The 14494-nt window shown below is 34.0% G+C and overlaps 1 protein-coding gene across 3 annotated transcripts; it reads right to left on the reverse strand.

The window, feature by feature from the left end:
- Positions 1-2308: 2308 nt before the first annotated feature.
- Positions 2309-9752, reverse strand: LOC107640095 (BEL1-like homeodomain protein 2). Of its 3 annotated transcripts, none has more exons than XM_021122982.2 (5): positions 9512-9752; positions 7756-9118; positions 6475-6860; positions 5804-5864; positions 2309-3004 (listed from the first exon to the last, which is right to left on the reverse strand). In XM_021122982.2, exons 2-5 carry the CDS (start codon positions 8914-8916, stop codon positions 2486-2488), a joined length of 2127 nt encoding a protein of 708 aa, XP_020978641.2. In that variant the 5' UTR covers positions 8917-9118; positions 9512-9752; the 3' UTR covers positions 2309-2485. The 3 variants fall into 3 exon arrangements, with proteins under 3 accessions (XP_020978641.2, XP_020978642.2, XP_020978640.2); XM_021122983.2 differs by having other exon boundaries at positions 7756-9115; positions 9512-9737; XM_021122981.2 differs by having other exon boundaries at positions 9252-9649.
- Between the last annotated feature and the right edge of the window lie 4742 nt (positions 9753-14494).

A 14494-nucleotide genomic window follows, 5' to 3' on the forward strand; every position in this document is an offset into this window, starting at 1 on the left:
GCTGTGATTGAGAGAGGCCTCATTGGTGAATGGGTTGGGAGTGGGGGGCTTATTCATTAAATATCATGAAATTAAAGGCCTTCGTATCAAATTTTCGTCAGCTTCTTTCCACATTTAATGTGCAAGTTAGCATGCAAGACAAAGAAACAATTTTCTAGTGTGGGGATGCATGGAAGATGGAAGATAGTAGTAGGAGTAGATGGATTACCATCTATGCTTTTTATTATGTGGAGGCCCAATAATCCTCTTTCTCCTTCATTTCTATGAAATCTATCTATGCGTGTCACTTCAATTCTCATCACTTCTTAATGTTATCTTCAAAGGAGTAATCATCATCATAACTCCTTGCAAAGCTTTCTAATTTATGAGGCTTCAACCGTGATACACTCTTTTAGTAGTATGTTTAATAATTCTTTTCCCATTTTTAAAATAAAGTCAAGATTTAAATTTTTGTATAGGTTTGACAGTATGATTTAACAGTCAATCTTGTATTATATGAGTCATGAAACCGAGTAATAAACTAGTTTAATCTGTGAATTATTTCTGAAAGCGAATATTAACGATCGTGACATTACTGAAAAGTAGTGAGTATCTGTTCACAACTTCTGAGAAGGAGAATCACTCAACAATAACATTATTATATGAGATCTGTGTTTTTAGTGGCTGCTGCCACATCTTAACTTATTATTACAAAATCCCAAGAGACTTGACTTATCTTCGAAACAATGTAATTTGAAATTCAAATGCATATATTATATAGTTAGTTGAATATCTGAAACAAGAAGAAATATAAGTATATATTAGGTGACAAGTTCTTGTTGCTTTAATTTGCAAGTTCTTGTTTTGGTTTCTGAGGAACAAAACGTGTGGCATTTGTCTTACATATGCACCCAACAATCCATTTTGCACGCATTGATTGCACATAACAGAAATGGAATTGACAAGCTTGTGGGTGCGCCGAAACTATCCAACCACTTCCAAATCTGAACAACATCTATATAAGCAAACTACTCTTAGTAATTAGCTTAGCCTCAAGGAAAAAGATACGTCGCTAGACAGATTAAATGTGAGGTACAAAACTGTATCTTCTATTTTCATGTCTAATCTTTAAACTTATTCCAAACTTTCACCTGTGATTATGCGCATATAGGAGGTTCGAGCTCCATATAAAGCTCTTACATACAACATTTTTGGATTAATCAAATATTTTAATTTGTTTATATAATTTTATCTTTCAAATTCATTTACAAACTCATAGCGAATTGAATCTTGCAATATTCTATTCATGATATTTGTTTTTTTTTTTAATATGATTTAAATTGTCTCCATAAATTGTAGAAGAGTGAAAGAATATTTCTTTAAAAAAAAAAATTTGATTATTAGTCGAAAGAAATTAGTTTCAATCTTTTTCTTTTTATAATTTTTTTTCTTTGTCTTGAAACATTAGAAATTAAATTCCATGCCTGTCAGAATCACCGCAGTGAAGAAAAATAGTAGTTCAAAACTATATATACTTTAATACGCATGATTTTCCAACGCAGCATATGCTTAACTAGTTAACTATAGTTACAACAGATAATACTCAAATTTATCCTAAACTTTGTAGGTGAGTTTTAATTTAATATCTAAAGTGTTAATTATTTTTGTTTAGTCTTTAAATTGTGTGAAATTGTGAATATAATTTAAGTTAGTTTTTTTAGATAATTTTAGACGCATAAATATTAATGTTGATAGTCAAATATCAGGTAGACTCCATAAAATAATATTATTCTAGTTTTGGCATTTAAATACCTCAAAAACATCATAAGTGATTCTTAAAATTTATGGGTTTATAGTATAGTTTTTGTGTTATTTAAGTGTCAAAACTAAAACAACGTATTTTATCATTCCAGTATAATATCTAATTCTTTGTGTTAGTATTTTATTAACGTCTATGTGTTAGAAATTATCTCAAAGATGAATGTGAACACATTCATAAAATTTAAAAATTAGATAAAAACAATTAAAATTTTTAAAAATTAAATTGAGATTAACACAAAAATTTAAATGCTAATATTATGTCATAGTTACAACAAACTTACAATAAATTAAAAAAATTGCGGTTCTAGTCATGACTCATAAGTAGCAAGATCAAGTCCTACGGAAGTATAAGACACCGGAACGAATCTTATATATGGGGAAAAACGATGGATCTACTATACAGTTACACAATGAGGGACCATATATGGAGCTATCTAGCTAGCTACCTTGCTCTTATTGTATTACCTTAGCTTATTTGAAATGATGCAAATAAAAATAGTGGATTGAATTGGAAGAGAAAAAAAGGATTTCTTTCTTGTATTTCCTCATATAGAATAGAAAATAAAGGATATGATGTTCCTATAATAATAATAATATAAAATATATAACGATTAATGATTAATTAATTATATGGTGAAGCAGAGCAGTAGTATAATAATGAGGATTGATTCGAGTAAAGTGTGTTCTAAGAGAAAAAGGGGTTTTGTCGGGGGACGTTCCCGGCGTGGCGTAACCCTAGGGTGAGTGACACGTCACCGGCGGTGGTCCCGAACCTAATGAGGGTAGCGGATCCAATGTCAGCAGCGGCAGCAGCAGCAGTAGTAGACGCGGTCCCATATTCAGCACCTGCTACGTAGCTGCCATGTCGACACGTGTCATCGCTTGCCATCGATCTCTGTGACTGTTGTGGGGGCATCATCTCCGACGCCATTCCACCTTGCGCAACCATTATGCTATTGCTGCCGCCCTCTTGGTTTTCCGAAAACCCTTCTACTTGTATTTCGCTTTCACCGCCACTCGTTGTGCTTGGATTTTGTGCTTGTTGCTGCCCACCGTTGCTGCTGTTGTTTTGTTCTTCTTCTTCCTCTTCTTCGCCTTCTTCCGCTGCCCCACACTCCTCTGCTTCTTTTTGTTCTTGTTGGTACATCTCTTCCACCATGGGTTTCCACAACCGAACCCTGGCATTTATGAACCAGTTTGATACCTGAAATCACCCACAACACTCTTAAACATTTAAGGCAACCATTTATTTCATTTCATTCCAACTTACCAAACTCTACTAGTACTACCTATACATATATACTATTACTATATGCTATGTATGTTTTGAGAGTCAATTTTAGGTGCTTTCATTCAACTTATGTCACATTCTTTAAAGTGGTTTTATTATAAATATTCGTTAATAATTTGTCATTCTATCAGTAAATTAATATAAAATCGTATACTGAAAATTCAATTCACTACATTATGTTCTAAGTATATCTAAATTAAATTACAATAAGGATTAAAAATTTTAAATTTTAATTTGACCAATTAATGTATGATTGATTAACTCTTTCATTTTATTAATTAATGCGTGGTTTTTGGATTCAGTCTTTAATATAATTCATTGTGGTGAAAACTCCGGTTAAGTGATGCCAAATTAGTACTGTATTTATGAACACACATATACTCACACTTGAGAAAGAGTTGACTAATTCGTAGTAGAGATAAAGAGTTATGCTATGTGTGCACTAAAATTAGTCACTAAAGTCAGTCACTAGTATAAATTAAACCACATATGTATTTATATATAAATATATTGGTGGCTGATTTTAGTGTACAAATAATATTTTAACGAGAAGCTAAGGACTAGATGATCAACATTAACTGGATGGTGAAGCTTTGAAACTACACATGTACTAGCTAGATCATCAGCAGACCGAAATGATAAAACATATAGGACTGTATGCAGTGAGAATGAACATCAAGAGTTTGAATTCTTTCAATCTGAATCGCTATTACGTGTTTATTAGGCACCGAGGTATCTTCTCTGTGGTGTGACACAAGGGACAGTAGTGATAATAATGCGATTATATACTCCAAAACATGCAACTATTCATCAGCAGTTTCTTCTGATAAATAGAAGCGACATAGCCTTGTATCTATGACCTTATGAGTTTAGTCATCACCAGTATATTACTACTGACAGCTATTATATAATATGCTTCTAGTGTAAAATATTAATAGCCTTTATTTCTTTCTTTTTATATAATTAATTATTCTCCATGACTTAAACTACATTTATTAATACAGAAAAGATTTGCTAGGGTGATACAGACAGATCGAAGTAATTGATTAATTTATAATTGGGTAAAGTACTAAATTAGTCCATACGCTTTGGGTGTAATCCTGTTTTGGTTCTTAAGTTTTAAAGTGTCCTATTTGAATCTAAAAAAGTTTCATTTACCTTCAATTTAGTCTCACCGTGAAGTCAAAGAATAAAATGTCCTACATGACAGCAGTATAAGAATAAGGTCGATAATTTGGAGAATAAGTACAAGCTCCAGACGCACAAAATCAACTGTGGATGCATCAATACATATATTTAACAAAATATTTTATTTTAATTATAGGAAAAATAATAAATAAATGTATTGATGCATCCACGGTTGATTTTGTGTCTCTGGAGCATGTACTTATTCTCTAAATTATCGACCTTGTTCTTATACTGCTGTCATGTAGAACATTTCGTTAATTATTTATCTTTGACCTCCGGTGGGACTAAATTGAAGTTAAATAAAACTTTTTTGGATTCAAATATGACACTTTAAACCTTAAGAACCAAAACAGAATTACACCCAAACGTAGATGACCAATTTAGTACTTTACCCTAAATCCTTTATAATTTCATATTAATTATTAAGTGTAGTTATTGTATTTTTATTGATAGAGTAAAAGATCTTTGGGCTAATAAGGGGGGCAAAGTTCTGTGTTGTTATGCGGCTGACAGTTACATGCACACAAAAAGAAGACACTAGTGATAAAATAGAACGTGCATAATATATATATAGAACGGGGTATGTATGCTATATTTGTGTGTAATATTCTAAACCACGTGATTATATGATTAGCAAAATTAGCAAAAAAAGTGAAACTAATAACTTAACGAGCTAGTGGACGAAATTGCATGAATATGGCATTAGCACAGAGGATAGAAGGCATAAACTTTAAGATAGATCTTCAAAGCACACATTTATTTCTCACATTTATGGTTCCTATTGTGTAGTTGGGTGAGAGAGAAAGAGAAAAGAACGCGAACTGGACATCCATAAAGAGAAATTTTTATACGGTGGTAGAGTATATTAATTACTTTATAAATAAAATAAGTAATTATTTATATAAATAATTTTAAATTCCTATAAATTTAAAATAAATGATTTTGGATGCATGTTGTAACACGCTTTAAACATATACAAAAATTTATAGCTCCAACAGGCAAACTTTGATGTCTCAACAGCAATATATATTTATTATTGCCTCTGTACTAGTTGTGCCGTTTAAATTTTAGAATTTTTGTCACTAGGAAGAGAGATTCCAAAAGTAAATTGAAATATATTTTGAGGGGAAAATTGAAAGGAAAAAGAAAAGAGAAAGCTAGTTAAAAGAAGAAGCAATTATGACCCACATTACCTCATAGAGAAAGACAGAACAAAACCCAAAATGATGTAAGTTGCATCTGAACTTACTACTGGTCCCAAAAATTTTTCATTGTTACTTAGTCACGTCAAGGTGGGCCGTGCGTGTAATTAATCAAATCACAGAGAAGCCTAGTAGCTAACATAAATATATATTTGTCCCTCTACTTTTATTTTATACTGAAATTTATTTGAAGAGATAATGATTAGTGAGATGTGTGATGCAAGATATATATAAGAGAAGATTTTTGTGTTTGTAATTAATTGTTAATATGAATGAATGAAAGCAAAGCAATAAATGAAAGTTAATAAAGAGAGGAGGGAACCTGATTTCTGGAGAGGCCAGTCTGCCTCGCCAAGAGATGCTTATCTGCATCGCTTGGATACCTGAGAAAGAGACCAGAAAATGACATCAGAGTCCTTGCCATAACCGTATAAAGAGACACCAAGCTTTCTGTACCCCAGCCCCAAACTTTGAACCTTTCTTTCCTTCAATTCATTCATTCATTCATTCATGGGGCTGGCTGGATGGCTGGCTGGCTGGCCTGGGCTGGGGTGGGGTGGGCGTGAGAATCTAAGAGCAACAAAGAAAGATCTATGTCCTAGCTGCTATTACTACTGCCACCATCAGTTACCACAAGTAAAGCGGATCACTGCACACACTGACCACTCTCTCTACTTTATCATCATTTCATTTTCATCTAATTACCTTTGTTTTATTTTACTTATTTGCATTAACTACTCAAAGATGCCCCATGCATGAGAAGACTTAGCTTCTTTCTATCTTTACACCTTTTCATTTGCTGCCGAGACAACATTCAAGGACACTGCAATTTTACTGTGTTCCTGTTCCTCTATGTGCTATACATACGCCTTTTCATTAGATTCTCCCTCTCCATCAAAGCATCTTACTCTTTTTTAATTAACAAAATAAAGAGAAGAAATGTGATTGTATGTATAATTATGACTAAACTGAAGAGGTTAAAGAAGGACGTACGGGTGGAGAAAATGCTCAAAAAGCCAAGCTCTCAAAATGTTGACAGAACGTTCAGGCAAGCCTCTCTGAGGTCTCCAAGCTTCTTGTTCCATCATACCCATCTGCTGGAACGCCCTCTGCTGCCGTAGGCTCTGCTCCAACATCTTCAGCCGCGGCGTCTCCCCCTTCGTCAGCCCTGACCCTCCCGCCCCCTCCTTCTCCCCCAGCACCTCGCACGAATGCTTCAGCTGCGTCGTTATTGCGTCCTTCAGGCACCGGAAATGCCTCGACATCGCCTTCTGCGCCAGCGCCGTGTACGGCACCGCCGCCCCGTACCCCATCACCACGTCAAATGAGTTCACCACCATCTGCATTTGCTCGCAGTAGTGGTTGTATCTTCGGTCCACCTGATCCACAATAAATTATTCATTATTACTTCTTAATGCATGAATGCCTATTCTCTTTAACTAACCTTCATCAACCAACTTCATTAGCATTCATTTAATATGGATAGCTAGCTCAATTAGGATATATGGTAGTTAGTCAGTTTATGAATTTAAACACATATGCCTAATCATTAGTAGTTAATGATTTTAAATGGATAGAGTAGGCAGAAAATCATGTTCTGATTTTAGCATTTAATTTGAATTTGGTGAGCTGTTATATCCCAATCTACTGAATAGGGAAATTAATTTTAAAAAAGGAAGAAGCATGTTAATATTTGACAGTGAGAATAATTAAGGTGGGTTTGGGGGTGCAATATTGGAAGTGTAAGCAAGGTGGGTGGTACGTAAGAGATAGTGAGTGGGTTTGTTGCTTGTCCGTCAGATCATCAGAAGAAGAAGGAACGTCGCATCTTGATGGACGTATTCTCCTAATGGATAGTCTCCTCATGGTTTTCACCAAACTAAGAAAAACCCAAAATACTATAAGATCCCCCTCCCACCAATCAAATCACACAATTATTTATTGTAATAAAATAAAGAAGAAAAAATTGGCCTTTTTATTAAAATAAGGAACAAATCCCTACCAACAACTGAAGCACAACAGATCCGATCCTATGTAAATGTAAATGCAGCCCTACTATTATACCAGCCGGCTTTTTCCCTCTTTTTCTTTTCTTGAAATTAAAAAATAATTAATTAATTATATGCGTGCGGGCGGAGAGGTGGTGACGAGAAAGATTAATAATGCATCCTTTAATAATAATTAATTAATGGAGCAAATAAATAAGAAGGAAAAGATATTGACTCTTGATGGATGAGAGAGGACGAAAGAGAGATAGAGAGAGAGATTACATGCCTCGTCAAGCATTGATAGAAGTTTGACCTTCCTTCTCTGATGCTCAATCCTGTCGGAAGCTGACAAAGGAGGCGGAGGTGGAGCTGCAGCAGGAGGAGGATCTTTGGAAGATGAAGGAGAGGCGGTGGAATTAGGGTTTGAATTCTGCCTACTGAACTTGTTTTTCTTGAAGTGGCCCCTTCCAACACTGCAAAACTCCTCAAGCAACTCTTGTGCGGCTTTCACATACTTTGAATTCCTAAGAACGTGAACTACCCCTAAGGACGAAGAAGATGAAGCAGAAGCGAACCCAGCAAGGTGCCCCTGTCCTACCATGCCACCTTGCAAATGGTTCTTGTACGGAAAATGACCCGAATTAGAAGCCGCCGCTCCTCCCCCTTGATTGTAAAATAGAAAACCGCCTTCTCCCATCCTCAGTTCCTCCGCTTTCGCAGCTTCCAAGTGCTGAAGCGAAGACGAAAGCGAGAGCGAAAGGCCTTGCCCTTCCACCACGTTAATCTCGTGATGGCCAGGAGGAGCAGCAGCAGGGTTGTTAGCTGCTCCCTCATGGCCGGCGCCGCTGTCGGGAACCCATGTGAATTGCCCGAAAGACCCTCCTGCGGAGCCAGCAGGAGGGAACCCTTGTAAGGAGTTGGAGGAATGGTTGGGAAGAAGCATGTGGAGAGTGGAAGAGGTTGCCGATGGAGGAGGCGAAGGAGATCTCCTTTGAGCTGGGTTCATCAGGAAAAGGTGCATGGCTGCTGCTGAATCCGCATTAATGCTTGAAATCTGCTGCTTGGAGTCTCCTCCAAACCCCGTCGTGGTGGTGGCTATCATGCCTTGCCTGCTTCCGTACCAGTTCTCTGGTGGTTGTGGCCTCGACGAAGAAGGGGAGCGGAAGTGGTGGTGCTGCTGTTCCAGGAGCTCGGTGGCAGGGAAATTGAACATCTCCGAAAGCATGCCTGCGGTTTCATACACATGGGGAAGGCCTCCTCCTGCAGCTCCTCCTGCTTGTTCTTCTTCCTCGTCTATCCCTACTAATGGTGGTGGCGGTGCATCGAAGCCTTTGTTGTTGTCCCTTCGGATCTGTGCTTGTTGGTGTGTTACCGTCGATCTCTCGAAGCCATTCGTGAAGCTGAAGATTCCTGCTGCTTGTTGCTGGTAATCTTGCTGATGGGACATAGAATTATTATTATTATTATTGGAGTAAGAAAAGGAGGAAAATGAATGGTGCTGCTACTGCTCTTGTGTTGTTCTTGATGAGTGATGGAAAAGAATGGGTCTTGGATGCAGTGGCTGTGTGCTTGCTATTCCCATATTAACATCATCATCATCATCATCTTCTTCTTCATCCTCTCCTCCCTCCTCACCTTTGTTGCCACTACTGTCCAATAATTGAATTCTCGGTATCAGTGATAATAAGAACAACAACATCAGCACTCCACAGCAACAACAATAAATAATAATAAGCAAATCCAAACAAACACTAATTCAAACTCAATTATGTGCATACATACCTTGCAGAAATTAAAGAGAAAAAAGAGACTAGTGGATGTGTATATATATTATATAGAGTAGTGATGATCCATAAAGATAGATATAAAAGAGAGAGAGAGAGAAGAAAGAAAGAGAATAAATAATAATCAGGGTCTAGCTATGTATATCTAGGCCCCCTTTTTCTCTTGAATTTTCATCTAAGTGTTAATTTCTCCTTATGAGACCGCTCTATCTATCTATCTATCTATCTCATCATTATGTGTGTAGTAATAATATATACCTCTCACCCTCTCTCTCTCTTAGAGTTGCAGTGGTGATGTAAAGCTCTCCGACATCGTTTTCTCTTCTGTGGTTTCGAAAGCTTCCACACAGTATTAGTTCCTTCCCTTTCTCTCTCCCACACTCACTACTCACTCTCTCTTTCTCTTTCTCTCTCTCTCCTTTTCTTTTCGCTTTGTTGCTCTTGGCGGTAAGTGTTTTTTTTTTTTTTTTTGCAATCAGCTTCTGGAAAAAGAAAGCGCAAGTTACACTCTAATATAAAAATCAACAAAATGGAGGCTTAGTTAATTAAAGGGGGGACTCTCATATAATACTTCACACTTGAAAGGGAAGCGGTCCTTGTTTCTTCCTCTTCTTCCCTCTTCACTCTCTCCCTTTAATTTACTCTTTTTCTTTTTTTTTTTCCCACCAATAATGTCCTTTTATATATACTTTTTTATCTTTACATTCTTAATTTCAGACGAATTTTTCAATTAATATATTTATGGCTATAAATTGAACGCAAAAGAAATACTATGATGACTTTTTATCCGGTGGAAATGACGACGATAACCTTATTCTGTCTTACATAATACTAAGAAATATTACTCAACATAATAATGGTTGGAATTACAGGTCAAAGAAGGTACCTATACTGGCGTTTTCTGCTAAAATGATGATTTCTATGAGATTTAGCTACGCCTTTGCTTTGTATATATGATAATAAAATGCCAATTCTTCTCTTCTTTTCTTTTCGCTTTTAGAAAATTAAATTAAAATTCATTAATTAATAGTATGTAATACTCATTTCTTGTAAACAAAAAGCTTATGATTACCAATAATGTTGTACATAGAAAAACAAAACAAAATTAGTCTATGCCTTAATTATGAAAATGAAAATAATTTGAACTTCTCTCCTATATTCGTGATTCATGATAACCTTTAAATAATTCGTGATTAATGTATGGTGTTATAATTATTATTAGGAAATGACCACACTGCCATCATCAGCAAGTATTGGCTTATATTGTAATTTGAACACGTCCTTTGGCAACCAACGCAAACTACGGAATAAAATATAAAGATAAGGTGAGTACAAAGTCATCTCAATAATCCAAACTACCACCACCCTTTTTGATATCCGGAAATGACTAAAATACCCCCTGATAATCATTGTGGTTGGCTCTTAGCCCCCTTAGTTGGTAAGGCCAATTTGGTAAAAAATTTCTTCCATGAGTGAAGTTAAGATTTGAGAAATAAGGAATACTAAACGGTGTGGATGGATGGCACGTGCGAGTGGATGGGCAAAATAGACAAGTTAGGTTTGTGTGGGCGAAATAGGGTCTGAAAAGAACCCATAACCGCTTTAAGGTTTGGCACTGTCACCCTTACCCATCTTCATTTTTTTCCCTTTTAGTATACCCTTGCATTTTTACAGGTGTTTCTTATGTTTCTCCTTCTTTTACTTACATTTACTTATTATGATCATCACCTTATATCTTGTTTTTTACCTTCTATATATATATATATAACTTGACAGTAACCTTGAACTTCTATCCCTATGTGGCTGCTTGCTATGTATATTAAGCTTATGTTTTCTGCCAATTAACATGTCTTACCCAAAGATTGTACGATAAAAAAAAAAAAGACTCATTAGCTTTTTTTATTTCTTTTTATAAGGGTTAAACAATAAAAAATGCACTTAAATTCTTTTAATATTGAAAAAAATATTTTTAAATTTTATTATCGATAAAAAATCATTCAAATTACTTAAAAACATGACAAAAATGTTTAAATAGAATATTTTTGTTATGTTTTAAAATTATTTGAGTGTGTTTTTTTATAACAAAATTCGAAAATATTCTTACCAATAACAAAATAATTCGAATGTATTTTTTATAGTTTATCCTTTTACACGTGTCATTTTCTATACTGCGAGGAAAGCTAAGCTAGCATGTAACGTTCACATACATTTGTGGTGGTTTAATTTTCTACGATATCATAATTAAATTGTATTAAAAGCATGTACTAGTTTAAGGAAATTAAGACCTACTAATAACGTTTCCGGTGTGAGAAATTTAAAAACAAGTATACAAAATTTCTTTTTTTAATTATTATTCATGCTGTTGCTTCTGTATTTGGTTTATTGAAACATATGGCATGTATTATTTAGTGTATATATATACAAGCTAAGCTCTAGTTTGACTTTGTAATAGCAATAACAATATCATCACTGTATTTGTGTAATGTTGATGCACACTCCTTTTGATGCTTATAAGCAGCCCCACTCAATCAAAACATAATAAAAAAGACATAAAATAGTGTAATGACTCCCATCAATATAATTTTTTATATATGGGAAACGTGTTTCAACTGTAAAATTGATGATCTTACAATTAGTTAAATATAAAATATATATAAATGTATGATAGTTAATTTTGGTGTGAAAATAATATTTTTATTTTTAAATAATTTTTTGATACTAAAGTTTTTTAAAAGATATTAAATTAATAGCCTAGAACATTTTTTATGAACTATTTCAAAGTTTTACAGGTATAAAAAAGTAAATGACCTGTTTAGTCATTATCGAATAAGTGAAATAAAGAAAAACTGTTCATGTCAAGCTATATACAGAAATGAATTTATACTATATTAATCTTTTGCCTTTTTCTTTTTATACGAATCGAAGCATTTAATTCCTACATTTTACCTATCTACAGAAAACTAACCTATCATGTTTTTTCCGTCAAATAATTTAGGAAAAAGGAAAATAAAATATGAAAGTTGATGCCCGATAGATAACAACTAATATAATATTTTATTAACTGGAGACATGTTTCCACGTTGGTGCCAAAGGAAAAGGGCCATCAATTTTCTTTTATTACTGGCATAAGCAGTTAGGGTGCGCATGCATGTGCCGATTTGCCTTGTGCAAATATGTGATGTTGCCACCCATATTAACATTCATGCAACCCAATACATAGTTTCCCACGGCACTTGCTAACCATTTCTCATCTCCATTTTCCGTTCAGAGACTCAAGCTAAGAACCTACGTGATTAAGGAAAATAATTATAATTCCATGTATATAACGGTGAAAATTCATGTTATGTAGTAAACTACTTAATGTGAAATTGATTGTTGAGAATCATTAGATGACAATTTAGTCAAACTTATCAAATTATACATAAAGTTAACTATACCTAAATTCTGCAACTTTACCTAAATTCTGCACTATATAATAATGTAATTGATTAAATAAATGGTGAAAACTTAAGTAAAGTCATTTTTAAAATAATAATTTTTTTTCTTTTCAGAAAAAAAATAAAAGAGTTTTCTTTTTTAAATACGGAGTTTATTTGTAGACTAATTTTTTTGTTATGAAAGTAGAAGTGGTGATATACTTTAATATTGTAATTTTTGGTGTTTTTTAAAACAGTAGAAAGTGAATCCGATTTCTGTACCTCAAATTTTTTATTTTTTTTTTAACCACAAATCGGACGGTCCGATTTGTGTACCTCTCACAAATCGGACGGTCCGATTTCTATACTTCTAATAAATCAGACGGTCCAATTTTTACTTTTCTAATTAAACTATTCCATATTTGAGTATAACACCCGAACAATTCATATTTTAAAAAAACATCACTACCACTCCAATATTAAAAATAAAAAATTCTTATTTGTAAGGTCTTTAATTATAACTTACTAATTTGCAAACTCCACGTCATGTTTTATTACGACTTGTTACTGGCAAGAAGATTTTTAAGAGATTTAAAAATAATATGATGGAAAACTCGTTAAGAGACAAGACAATGAATTATAAACAAATGTCATTGCAAGTAAGAACGAAATTAGATAATTTGATCCTGGACGATATTGTTTATATATACATATAGGATTTAATTAAAGTCATTGACGTGTGCAAAAAGCTTTAAATAATATTGCATTGGTGTATGTTAGACTACCATTAGTTTGAATAATGATAATAATAATAATATTATAATAATACAACATAAACACTAACAACTATGGTTAGCATTACCCAAGCCTAGTTTCATTGATGTAAGGCTAAACTATAAATATCAAATTAACAATAAAACTTGACTTTATTTGTTTATTTCCTTGAAATACAAGTAGTAGCTAGTAGTATTTAAATTAAAATTTGCTAGATAGAGAACAATCTGGGAATGCCTGAACCTAAGTTGGGACTCATAAAACACTTTCCAATTTGTAAGCACAATGGACAGCTCAACCTTATTCATCTTTTGGGTTTGGGAGTGTCACGTGATTCCCACCCCCCTTTCACACGTGTGTTTGCTCCTTTCTTTGAGTCCCATTAATTATTTCATCATTGCAAGGACCTAATTATCCCCTTAATTAGTTTCTACTCCGCTCACGTGACAAAGTCGGCTACGCACGTGTCGTTAATTTATGCGTGTGTTAGCATCAGTTTATTAACATTTATTTTAATTTAATTCGTCATCTATCCTTCACTTACCTTTTCTTCTTTTTCGAGTTTTGTTTTGTTAGTACTTTTAATATTCACGTTCTGAGTTGCAAGTGCCGCACTACTTTGGGAAAGTTAGAAGGAACACTAGCCACCCCTTTTGTTTTAGGTGGTGGTTAATAATCTTTTAAAGCGTAAAGGCCAACACACAACATTGTGTTATACCACTTTGCCTTTTTGGCATCACTATACGTAACAGCCAAATAATCGCCATATATGGTTGGCATGCTTATTAATTTTCAAAAATAATAATAACACTCAAAATTGCTTCCTCTTATTCATTATTCATGTTAACCCCATTTTGTCTCAGTAAGTATTTTTGTATAAAAAATCATTCTTTAGTTAGTCTAAACAAAATAACATAAAAAATTAATTACCTAATATTTTTCTACAATTCTTATAGAAGTTGGACGAAAATATACCCGAATCTTAGTAAGTGTTATAGATTATTTAATTGATGTAGATTAACCAGCATCAATCAATTGACATACACACATA

This window comes from Arachis ipaensis, chromosome B5, assembly GCF_059453495.1.
Source record: "Arachis ipaensis isolate K30076 ecotype BB chromosome B5, ASM5945349v1, whole genome shotgun sequence".
Taxonomy (NCBI): domain Eukaryota; kingdom Viridiplantae; phylum Streptophyta; class Magnoliopsida; order Fabales; family Fabaceae; genus Arachis; species Arachis ipaensis.